We start from the raw sequence: 13,285 nt of genomic DNA on the forward strand, positions 1-13,285 counted from the left end.
CACCGGCTCCAGACGACCAAGACCCCAGAGGTACACAGGAACAACAATCACTACCCCCGGTTGCCCCAGACAACGAGTGGCAGAATTGCTGTTGCCGGTTCAGACGGTGTACCTCCTTCTTGACGTCTGCGAGGACGGAGACACCTTTCTCACTCTTCCAGTTCCAGACTGCAGGTGCCAGCAAGCAGCGCGATACGTTCTCGTAGAACGGCCTCCACAGACTTGCTGCCTACACCTGATGCTACGCTCAGAGACGGTAGTCCCTGCTGGTGTGTTTGGGAAAGGCCACGACTACACATCTACCCTAAACTATATACTAAGGAGACACGTGACTTCTCGCCACCAAATCCACCCGGCCCTGACGCTCTCGATCTAATACTAAGGCGACTACTGACCACCGCGCTATACCCGTAACTACTTCATCTTACACCCCGGACCCTGGGCCTCGATCGCCTCCATCAATCAATTAAGGCGTAAAAACGGACAGAAAGGCTTCCCTCCACTGTCCGATTTCACCGACCACTGCCCATCTATAATTATCTACCCCCACTTCGGCCTGTTGTTCTGGCCTTGAACCAGGCTGGTTCGTGACAGATTCATTCAACTGAATTTATTTGGTCATCCAAAATAATGGTGTAAAAATGCAAGCAAAGCGTGCGAAAATCGGCCACAAGTACGTCGATCACATTTCGACCGCGTGCCGATCACTGAATTTATAGTCACACGTATGCTCGCACAAACAAACAGTAAGATATCATATCACCTCACAAACTTAAGTTCTTTTGAAATCGGGTTCATACGAGACAGAGTTGCGCAGACCATCCAAAGGTGCCACAGATATTTTGAATTAGGATTCATATCCAAGAATTAAGATATTGGTGTCACACTGCGCTTTGTATCTGTTACTTTCTGGTCAAAACAAAAAATACACTCTCAAAATTAGCACGGACCTTTACGGCAAAATTTTAAAAAATCCGAACACGTGATCTGCAGAAAACTGATTTCTATGTACTTCAGGCCGCTTGGCGTTTCCTCTGGGAGGCCCGAAACAAAGTACAAAAAGAAAGCAGGTCTCATCTACTGAGAATCATCAAGAAAATGGTTTATGCTCAGAGTGAGGATGAAATTATTAATGTTTATGATAATGCATGTAGAAATGATGTTGTTAGGGACAATCCCAAATTCAAACTGTATTTAGAAAAGCAGTTTGAACGAAAAAGTCTATGGGCAGTCACTTTTAGAAAAGATCTTCCTGTGCGTGGAAATAACACAAATAACTACTGTGAAGCAGCTATGCATGTTTTGAAAGATAAAATCTTCTGCCGCACAGAGCATATAACATCTTATTAGCATGGCTTCCTGCCTACTATGAAAGGCGGCTGCTGGACCATGCAAATGGTAGGAGAGATGTTACAATTAGCAGACGTTATTTATATGGATCGGAAAACATTAAGAGGGTAATGGTTCAGGCTGTAGGAGATCTTCATTTTGAAGTTGAAAGTGAGAGGGAGCATGGTAAGTCATACCAAGCAGACATGAACACAGACATGTGTTCTTGCCCAGATGGCATGACAGGTGCACCGTGCAAGCACCAGCATGCTGTTATAAAATTTTTTAATATTTCTTCATGTAATATATTTCCTGTTAAGGATGTCAAAGCAAGGAGACATTTCTTCCAGCTAGCGACTGGACATGATAGTATTCAGCAGGAATGGTTCCAGCCTCTTGTTGATGATCGAGAAGACATCCCTGAACCGTATACTTTGAGTGCAAATTTGGAAACAGTAAACACACCACTTGAAGCTGACAACAACAACAGGACTGAGGAAATACTGAAACATGACTCTGAGGATGAATTTGACATCCCTACCACTAACAGACAGATTGAAGTAATACAACAATTTAAAAGAACATAGACAAAGTTTTAAAAGAAATGGAAAATAATAAGGATGAACATATGTTGGGGGCAGACAGTGCTTGCAAAGTGGCAGAAAACCAATAAATGCTAAATTTTCTGATAATACAAAAAAAGAGAAATTTATCAGAAAGCTGCCAGCTCCTTCCAAGAAAAAAACAACGCAAAGCAACACACAGTATTAGCCAGTGTGTAAAAAACAATGAAAACCTAGGAAAGTGCCACCACGCAAAGTGATGAGTAATTGTAGTAATGGTGAGAAAAGTTGATGCCTTTATGAATTTTTTACGTTATTTGATAAATAGTGGGTTGACATCACAATATAAGCATAGTCTGTGTTATGAGTGACAATCTCTGTAGCACACTTACCCAAAGTAACTATAAGATTGGGTTAAAAAATACTACATGAGAATATCAGGCTGGTTTCAAAATTCCATTTCACTTCAACTTTAATTGCAAACTTTATGAATCATTTACAGATTGAAAACTGATAGGATTTTATAAATATACATTTCATCTTTCGAGAATGTAAATATAAAACTCGTTTAATGTATTCAACAGTATTTGGGTGTGAAAGCTTGCTTTAGAAATGGACATATTCTTATAGGACATATTTTTTCTTCTGGTGTCCACCAGGGATGCCTGTAGCCATTTTTTCTATTTATTAATAAACTTGCCGTTAAAATGATAAACAATAGAGGATGGAGTCATGTTCATGGACACGTGTGTGGCAAAAGATTCTATCTTTGCTACTTTATTAAATCATTCATGTTTCTTGATGTAATACTTCATACTTCGGAATCTAAAACTTGGGAAGGTAAAATTTATAGTAACACTGTTGTAACTACAGAATTGGAGAAAAAGAAAGATACACGTGGAATGGTTTTGTCTGTTGTATATGTTTATAAGTACTTTGATATCTACCATACAAATAGACTCAGTTTTATGTACAGATAATTACTCTGTAGATATATGTATTACTGACACTTTTTTATGCTTTGGTACAACTGTATGTAACCTTTCATGCAAATATGGTGTTGAGAAAAACAATGAGCTGATATACAATTACCATTATTTCAATGCTATGTTTATTCACTAAAAGTTATTACAAATGGATAACAACATAAAAATCTGCAATAACTATTATTTAATGCTGTTGAATCTTCAATGAAACTGAGTAAAGAACATGTGAAAATATTATATTATGTAAAATGTGTGTTTATGTACAAAACAAAAAAAATGCCATCTTAATGATGTTGGGTACGAATACCACTCTATGCTTTTATGGGAGTTTTTGAAAAGAGCATGATGTAAATTATTTTGCGAATTCTGCTGGAATATTCTAATCTCATACAAGTTTCAATATCTGGTAGCACTCGGAGAGATGTTTTAACAAAATTTATAAGAATAATCTAATTTCCAACATCAAAGCAAATTTGGTGAAAAAGAAGTAAGATCAAAGTTGTTATTGTGTACATAGTGAACATTTATATATAATTATTTTGTCTTCGTTTACTCTCTGTGTATTTTAGTTCTTGAAATATACTGTGCATTTATTACATATTTTATTATTGTGTATAATACAGTTTGTTCTACATGCCCTCTGAAGGTTCTGAGTAAACTTTGTTGGACTTTGAGCTTTGATTCTACATGTTTCAATATGGTTTTAAGAATGTCTGACAGAACGAAAGCCAGGGTGGAACAACAACTTTTTTACCTTATTGTTGACAAATGATAAATCTTTATTTACGAGGGTAACAGAATAAGCAAATGGGTGTTTTACATCTAGGCCTATATGAGAAACGTATGATACATTTTAAGTTTCAGTTAGTGCATTGCTATACTAAAAATGTCACCTCACAACATCAGTCCTTTACTTTTCCTTTGTTTTAAACGTGAACTTTACCTTGACCCCTCGATCGCTGAATACTATAGTTCGATCGTTTGAAGTTACACGTCATCACTTCGCAAAAGCGTGTCAAATGCGTATCCAACAACTTCATCTCGCAGTGGCTTTGCGAACAATTATTCAGCACCCGGGGTAAGCAGGCAAAGCGTTGAACTACGGACACTGAGAATCTCCTTGTGGTCTAGCGTTGGCTACCTCGGGGTGTACCTTCCACCTGAATAATCAAAACAAAGTTTGTCCTGGGTCGTGTGTATTATTCTTCACGTGGATAAGTGCTGAGCGAGAGAAGAACGAGTGTCTCAGCGAGTACACGTGTGTCTGTCTGTAGGAGTGTGCAGGCGTGTGTCTTGGGGGAGGGAGAAGTAACAATGTTGACATTGTTTGGTGTATTACTATTGCAGGCATTCTCATTTACATGAGATTAACTTAAACTGTCTGTGTGTCTGTCAGTCTGTCTGTCTGTCTGTCTGTCAGTCTGTGTGACTGTCTGTCTGTCTGGCAGTGGCTGTCCTGGCCTGTGTTCGTCTTACAGTTTACTCAATGTTTTAAGTTTCTTATCATCACAGAGCTCTCCTTACCTTCCTCTACAGCAGAGGATCGCCACTGTCGCAATGAGGAGTCCTAAACAGACTCCCCCTGCGAACCACCCAGCGACGTTACGTGTGCACGTGGTAGCGACGTCAGGTGGGCTTGTTGTTGTAGCACCGCCTGTCACAAAGTGATGGATTCATGTAACAACAAATCCTGTGAAATTCCGCCTACCAGCATGTGGAGAATGTGTGCCTACAATATTACAGAAATCCACACATACATTAAAATACTGCGATGACTGTTTACTGTGTGGAGACTACGGCGTCCGTTATGTGTTTACCTAGAAATATTTGTCAGACACACAACTGTTGCAGGAAGAACTGAACGCTAAGCCACCGATACATCAAGTGTCAACTACACACAACTGTTATCACACATCTCAGACGAAATACGGTTTTCTGTAGCAACACGTGGAGTGACTCGAGTAGTTAAATATTTAAAGACAAACAAGACAAGCTTACCATCGTTCTTACCTGAGGTCGTCACGTGGTCAGTGGTCAGCTCTAGAGGCACCGTACTGTCTTTGTCAGGGAGGTCTGTGGGGAGACCTATGTGCCCTGGATGGAAATGTCCTTGTGGAAATGTGGTGGAAATGTCCTTGGGGTCGTCGTTTCTATTTAAATTGATTTCCACCCCTCCTGGGGTGATTAGCATCTTAAGCTCTCCTCCCCTCAGAACTCGTGCCGTGATAGAGCATTCTCCTCTCATGTCGCCCTCGCTGTCTCTCGACAATGTCTTTATTGTGGTTGTACTAAGAAGCTGTGATTTCGTTTCATTCTTGGAAAAAAACAGAATTGAAGATTTGTAACAGCCGACCATATTGTAGTCGACCAAACGATTTCAAAAAGTTAGGGGACGATGTTTACCTTAAAAGACAATTGCTACCTTACTTTGTGTTGTGTTGTGTTTGTGTTTGTGTTGTGTTTGTGTTGTGTTTGTGTTGTGTTTGTGTTGTGTTTGTGTTGTGTTTGTGTTGTGTTTGTGTTGTGTTTGTGTTGTGTTTGTGTTGTGTTTGTGTTGTGTTTGTGTTGTGTTTGTGTTGTGTTTGTGTTGTGTTTGTGTTGTGTTTGTGTTGTGTGTCTTCTTGCACAGTTCTTTGTGCAGAAACGGTACAGGTTGTCAACATATGTCATTGACTCCATTTAAACTTTATCATTTTAGCCAACAATTAATCATAACTATTTATTGTGCTAACGGCAGCGTCTCACCTCGAATAAATAAACACGATGAACATAAATGAACATAAAAACAACAAATCAATATGAAAAAAACAACTAATATACAGGACAGATCAGCAACAAATCAACAAAAAGTCTCTTCGCCGACACTTTTTTTCTTATTTTATGGACGAGTATTTATTATTTATTGAAAAAGCGCTATATAAATCATCATCCATCATCATCCATCCTCATCAACCACCATCCATCGTCCATCATACTTTTATGTTCCTTTGACTTTGGCAGGTGTAGGGAAGGGGGAAGGACATGGAGGGTGTGGAGGAAGTCAGGGGTCGTTGAGGCCACATTTACTGATTAGTGATTATGCTGCCATTAATTCCAAGCAGTCTGTTTGTTCTCAAGTCTTTGGGCCGACAAGGTTCACTGTCCTGGTGACTGCGGTTATTGCAGGATCGAACCTACTGCTGCATGGTTCCTACTTTATAGCCAGGCACTTTCTGGTGAATATTTTATTATGATCATTTATGATATTTATGTTATGTATTTAAATGTAATACTTCTTATTTATCCGACCCGAAAGGATCAGACATATGAAGCAGACATGATGTTAGAGCTCATCAAAACATAAAACCCGTTTTCTTTACATTTGACTAAAAGGAAATACAGCTCAGTTGATTGAAACAAAAATTCGAAAGGATGCGATTTTATTTCTGAGATTTATTTTGCTTTAAAAACGAGAGAAAAATAGCGATTCTCATATTACTTAAATCTTAATTAAAACTGATGACTAAATGTCATCGCCTTCTATCTTGTAGTTAATGTCAATATATCAGACATTCAACATACAGAGCCGACAGAAAAATACTTATTTTCAACTGCTGTGAGTGGGGAAGTGGCGTAGGTAGGGTTGAACTGAGCAACTTAATTAATCTCTGATGGCAATGATAGCTTGGGAAACCTAGTTACAAAATCTATTAAAAAGAAAAAGTGGCAGTTACAATGCAAGATAATTCATTGGAGGCAGCACTGCAAGTACAAGATGACATTTGGTTTGGAAAGCTCCGTGGAAATGCTCACCTGCAGGACCTGATACAGGTCACACCTGTATCGTCCATTAGCTGAATACGCCTTGGTGATGCTGCAATGAGCTGACACTGTGTCTGTACCTGTGTCTCCACCTGTGTCTCTACCTGTGTCTGTACCTGTGTCTCCACCTGTGTCTCCACCTGTGTCTCTACCTGTGTCCACCTTCACATGGCAGGACGACTCGTTAGCGGGGTCTGCAATGTGTTACTGTCTTATAAACCACATCATCAATTTGTTGGCTTCTTTAATAATTCATTTCTTATATTACTACTGCTTTCCTGGCTACAACACCACGTATTGAGAGAAGAGGATGAAGGTGAAAAAATAAAGAGAAAATACAGTTAACATGCAAGAAGACACTTTACTCAGTCGACTGACCTTACGGAATAACGACCACGGTAAGTACACAAAACTCTACACAACATTCTCTTGCAATTTATCCATGTCTCTATTTGTCTGTGTACTGTTAGTTCTGTTTTTTTTTTTTTTTCTCTAGCTTGAAATCTGTGCTACAGTCTTGTTGCAAAATATTGTCCCAAGTCTCGCCGACCTTACTCATTCACGTGGAGGAGAGAAAAAGAAAGATATTGTAAACACTTTGGAAAGCAGACAAACTCTCGTCCAGCTGGTTGAAGGTAAGGTACTTCAACAAAATATACTTTTACACGTGTTAGTTTTATTATGCATAACAAAAATGCTTAAAAGTGTGTATTTCTAGGACTATTATTTCAGATGCCTTCACTTACATATCAAGTCCACTTTGCAAGTTGTTTCTTCTTCAGTTTCCGGGACTGCACAGCTCACGTTGTTCAGTTTGGATAAGGAACCAGAACTGACTGTGAGCACACTTGATGATGCAGATGTTCTTTTCGCGGAAATATTGTAGCGACTATTTAAAGTTTTGCACGTTTCTTGCTTTTCTTCGTTTGAAAATGATGGACACTGTGTGACCAACTCTCCATTTATACTCCAGACTATGCTGTTCTCTTTGCTCAGGCAACCACAATTTAGAATAGCGGTAGAATCTCGATGTACCTCGAGGTCTTGATTTTCACACAGACACGGGACAGCACCTGCACATGAGAGAACAAATACCAATGTCAATTGTTTCAATGTTACTGTGGTTCCTCATCACACGAGACATTGGTCCCTGGGAGCTGGGCAGACAGGAGACAGAGCTGTGCCCACCCACTGTCGGGGGAAAGGTGTGTGCGCCATGTTGACACGTCTGTCCACTCGTCTGTCCAGTAAGTAACGACACGCGGCTGACGAGCACAGAGTTGTGAGAGGCACCAAGAGTGACCAACTACGAGCAAGACGACTACAAGAAGCTCATCTCTCGCTCCAGACGGCTGGCGACATATGCCGAGTATCAAAAGCCACAGACTTTCAAGAGATGCGGAAAATAAAACATTTTGCTGCAGAATGCACATCAAAACCTGTGCAGACCATTGAAGAATCGACAAAATTAGGCGACGACGACTTTGTTGCTGTCAATCAAATGCATCCACGGAGTGGACTTCAGTGGTCAACGTGCGAGGGCGTGGCATCATCCTCATTCTGGACACATGCGCACAGGTCAACATACTGCGATACCATCTTTATGGTCGACTGAAGAAAACACGATATAAGCCTCCAAGGCTCATCTAACAACATACTGTGGTGAACGACTTTTCGTCATCGGTAAATAACACGCGTACTTGCATCACTCAGGTGGCAGGGAGTTCCAGGTTGTCAATATAAACATCAAGCCGATCTTGGCTGTCGCGTGTCGGCGATTGTGTTGTATAGTCCGTGTTGTGTGTCCGTACTGTGTTGACCTGTCGGTGGGTGTGTGCGCGCGGAGGAGGGGGACCAAGGGACAGTTCACGCGGCCCTTGTACCCTGACTCGCGGCGCTGTCGTCTCTTCTTTTCGGGACCGGACCGCAACCCCCCCCCTCCCTTTGACTTTTCTACCCCCCTCCTTTCTTCTTTACTTTTGTTCTTTTCGCGCGCGCGGAGTCCTTGGCGTGTTTTGCTGTAGTTTCTGGACAGTCGCCACCCAGCAGCGAACGGTGCCGGACGTGGGGGACGGTGCTAGACCGTGGCCCCGGTAGCCGGCGTTTTTCTTCTCGACAAACCGACCTGTCACGAGCCGTTTTGGGTTCCTTGGGTTCTACACCACTCGATCCAGTCTGTGGGGGCCTTTAGTTGGGGGTGGAAGTGTGAATGAGAGTATCTGTATATTTTTCACGTTCTAATTTTTCTTTTGAGTGTAAGACATGCATCTTGTGAGGATGGCATTTGTGTAGGCCGGGTCTCGGCGCATGTGGCGCGCGCCCGCTTTTCTCCAATGGACTTGTGTGTTTTAGGACCGGTGCTTTAATGGTCACATGTATATACTTGTACTAGAATATTTATTTACAAACTGTACAGTTGTGGGAGAGCCGTCTTTTGATTGGTTAGATTGTTTTCTCTACAGGCTCATTTTTCATTCTTCTGTGTTCTTCCTGTTGTCGTTGTGCTCCTCATCCGCGCCCACGTGTTTCCACATCTCTTTTTGTGCCACTGTTCGACGCTGCGTCCACCACAACCGCCACCCTGCACCCTCGTCACCTCGTCGGCGTGAACTCGTGACCCCGCTGCGCGAGCGTGCGGCCAGCCTTGTGTCGGCACCGTCGAGCAGGAGGTCACGTGACCAGCGACCTACCCGATCGTCTCGCACCTTGACAAGAGGAAGGAAGGGGAGCCAGCAGGAGGAGAGGAAGAGGGGGGGGGGTAGGGGGCGGCTCGCAGGGCCAGAGGGCGGGCGACACTTTGAGCGAACTTTTGGTCTGCCACCCGGCAGTACGTGCGGGTGGCGTGTGCTCCTTGTAATTACTTTGTATCTCGCCTGTGCACCGGGCAACTGTTTGATGCTACTCCTTTTGTTTTGATTACTCATTTTTAATCTATTCCCTTTTTATTTGTGTGTGAGCGTTAGAGCGTCTGTTTTTTTCTTTTTTTTATATATTATTTTTTATTAAATATATTATTATTAGTTATTTTACGTATGTAATAAATTAGTTTGTTCTGTTATGTCAATTTTGTCTTTGTGATTTCTGTGTGGTCTGCGCTCAGCTGCTGTTCGATTGTTACGTCGCGAACCGTCTCCGGACGAGCGAGAGGGTGGGCGCTCGTTACCAGCTGGTTGTGAGCATCCGGGGACGTCGGGGGTGGTCACGCGACACTGGCACTGTTCAGTTACCACACCCTCAAATTAATTCAATGCATAGAAGTCATCGAAGATGATCCAGCTTTATCAGATTGTGTGGATGTGCTTCAAAGCCTTGGAAATATGAGATATACATAATATATATACACAGCGCTTCGAGATGACTTTAAAAGACGAGTTACAGCAAATGGAGAAAATTGTCGTTGAGAAGGGGGACTACTATGAATTCTATGGTTGTCGTAGAGAAGAAAGGCAGCGGACTGATAATATGTTGAGACCCACGAGACCTTAGCAAGGCGGTGAAATGTGAAAACTATCAGCTGCCCACCATCGAGAAGATTGCAAGTCGGCAAAGTGGCAACAACACAGTTTTTAGTGTGCTTGACACGAACTCAGCATGGTAAGCTATTTGGGCAAATTTCTTCCCAACCTCTCAGCTATAGCAACACCTTTGCGTCTTCTACTAAAGCTGGAAAGTGAATGTGTGGCTACAGCAACATGACAGTGTCATCCATGAGCTAAAACATTTCGTTACCCAGTCTCTAGTTCCGGCCTGTAAGCTCGTTGTTTGGTCAGTGGATGCAACACCAGAAGGACTCGGTGCCGTGTTGATGCAAGAAGAGAGAGCTGTAGCTTTTGCCTCAAGATCCCTGAAGGACTGTGAGGAGAGATACACTCAAATACAAAAAGAAATGTTGGCAGTAGTTTTCGGCATAGAGCACTTCCACTAGTATGTGTACGGGCGCCCAGTAACAGTAGAAAGTGATCACAAGCCTCTGGGACCAGTCCTCAAGAAGCCACAGTCAGCGGCACCTCCAAGACTTCAAAGAATGGTGCTGCGCTTGATGAAGTATAATAGTGAGCTGGTCTACACAGCAGGGCAAGAAATGCTTGTCACACATTGCCCAGGGCTGATCTTGTAGTATAATACTGAGCTGGTCTACACACCAGGACAAGAAATGCACATATCACACACATTGTCCGTGGCTACGCCTCCATCACAGTCAGCGGCAAGCGATGACTGGGAGGCAAGCCATGAGTGGGAGGCAAGCGATGACTGGGAGGCAAGCGATGACTGGGAGGCACAGATTCACCTCATTATCAACAGTCTGTCGATCTCCAGTGAAACGCTGGACTTATTTAAAGTACAATTGAGCAAAGACCCAGCACTACAGTCACTGAAAAGATTTATCCTGTTAGAATGGCGACTAGAGAAGAAAGACACTCCTGAAAAAATAAGAGTGTACAAAGATTTCTCGGATGAACTGAGCGAAAAAGATGGTGTACTGTTTAAAGATGAACAACTGATAGCTCCAATGACATTGCAACATGACATGCTTTAGAGATTGCACCAAGGACACACGGACCGTTACAAGTGCCAAGAAAAGGCCAGAGAAGTCTTTTTCTGGATTGGAATGACGACTCAAATCATCAATCTGGTTACTAAATGCACAAGAGTTCACGAAGTTTGCTAAAGAGTGGGGACTTCAGCACACTTCTTTCAGTCCCAAGTACTCACAGCCCAATGGCCCAGCAGAGCATGGCATACAGACCTTCAAAACATTCTCAAGAAAGTCGTCAGGCCAAGACCCCTACATTAATTGCCGTTGTACAACACAGAAGTACCCCGCTACCAAACGGTGTGTCACCAGAGAAGTTGCTGATGAACAGGTGTCTGAGAACCAGACTGCCACCTACAGACGTCTACCTTAGACCAAGCATGCCGAACCAGCAGCAGTTGCAACAGGCAGCCAGCAAACAGCGAGAGCATCCAGCCAATGACAACAAGACGGCCTCGTCACAACCCGCAGAAACTGTCCGCATGTAGAAGGACAAGAACAGCACCTGGAAGTCAGCCACTGTGGTCTCCAGGGATACCATTGCTCAATCAAGCGATCACAAACGAGGCAGAAAGGACAGAGAAGAAGACCACAGACCAATGAGCAGCGACCAGCGCTAACGATCTCCGTACAAAGATGACGGGGGGAGCGACTGTCTTCCATTGTCATTATGTAACGACTGACCACCCACGGACCTCTGCGAGAGAATAACTGAAATCCAAAGATTGCTTCAAGATGAATTTTCTTGTATGAGCACTATGAACACTACTCCTAACACCCTTTCCCCACCATGATAGTCTTTTGTCGCACCCTTCCCTCCTCGTCTTCCTTCTGCAATATCATGAATCTCTCAGTTCTTGTTATTTGCTTCCTCATTGCGTTTTCTGTATTTTTTATTTTATGATTAGTTCTGTTGTTTACTTTTTCATAGGTCGTATGTTATTTGTTTTCCTGTCCGTCGTATGTTGTCCATGTCTCGTTCTTGGGCGCTAGCAGCATGCTCCTTAGGAATGTGAGCATGCGCTTTACAAATTTTGCATTTATTCTTATTTTTATATTTTAAAGCCATGTAATTTATAATACAGTAAAACCTCCTTAACTCCTTGACGACTAAAATGCAGGTGAAGTGGTAACTTAGTAATTTAGTGAGGTCGTGACTGGAAGAGGTCTCAATATGGAAAGCGACCAGTCTGCCTGGATTCCAGCAACCATGACTTCAGACATCTTTACATTTATTTTCATTCATTTCAATGCTCAATAAACCTCTTCAATCACTATCACATTTGCTTTTCTTGTTCTGTTCGCCTTTCTCTCGATAATTTTCGCTTATTCTGCCAGTTGACCGATGATTTAAAGGGGAAGTAACTGTACAGGCAACAACAAACAATTAGTAAATAAAAAAACATTTGTAACATCTTCTTGAAAAAGTGAGAATGAAGATGAAGACAACAAGTGTGGCTCTACTCACCCAGACTTCCGGTTATCAAACACAACAGTAAGAGCAGGTGGCTGAACATGGCTGGTGAGGCACGCGGCGCCAGGTGGAGGAGACAGAAGACTGCAGGCCACAGGTTTGAACTCTGGCTTCAAGCAAGGTGGTAGTTATACACACACGTTCCCTGTCAAGACAACAAAGCCGATAAAATATTGGTTTTCTAGGGGAGTCGTCGCACGATGTGGTAGTTACACCAGTGCATTGGAATCTTTAATTTACATACAGAGAAGTTCCGTGTGGAGGGAAGAATAATCAAAGGCCGCTACTTTGTCTCCTGACACGAGGTGGTGGTTGTTCCAGTGCATCATGCATCTGTTATAAATGATTATGATCTTTTTTAACAATTATAATACAGAATACAATAAAATTTTCTTGAAGATGGTGACTGATATCTATTATGTAATGTTATTAAAGTCAAGACTATCTTGGAAACGAGGCTGCGCCTGACAGGCTGAGTTGCTTGGTTGTCCCGCGATTTCTCTGCTTTCTTGTGCAAGGTCTTTGCTTTTCCGTATCTATAGATTTCTTGTAGCTACATGTTGTGTTTGTTTGTCTTAGTCTTTCCTTTGTTGTTGTT

General features: G+C 42.4%; 1 protein-coding gene across 1 annotated transcript; it reads right to left on the minus strand.

The window, feature by feature from the left end:
* Positions 1-1,440: 1,440 nt before the first annotated feature.
* LOC112563249 lies at positions 1,441-12,776 on the minus strand. The gene is made up of 6 exons (XM_025237080.1): positions 12,682-12,776; positions 7,426-7,752; positions 6,671-6,873; positions 4,889-5,192; positions 4,403-4,532; positions 1,441-4,038 (listed from the first exon to the last, which is right to left on the minus strand). The coding sequence occupies exons 1-6, from the start codon at positions 12,728-12,730 to the stop codon at positions 3,978-3,980; spliced, it is 1,074 nt and encodes a 357-aa protein (XP_025092865.1). The 5' UTR covers positions 12,731-12,776; the 3' UTR covers positions 1,441-3,977.
* Between the last annotated feature and the right edge of the window lie 509 nt (positions 12,777-13,285).

This window comes from Pomacea canaliculata, linkage group LG4 (assembly GCF_003073045.1).
Source record: "Pomacea canaliculata isolate SZHN2017 linkage group LG4, ASM307304v1, whole genome shotgun sequence".
Classification (NCBI taxonomy): Eukaryota; Metazoa; Mollusca; class Gastropoda; order Architaenioglossa; family Ampullariidae; genus Pomacea; species Pomacea canaliculata.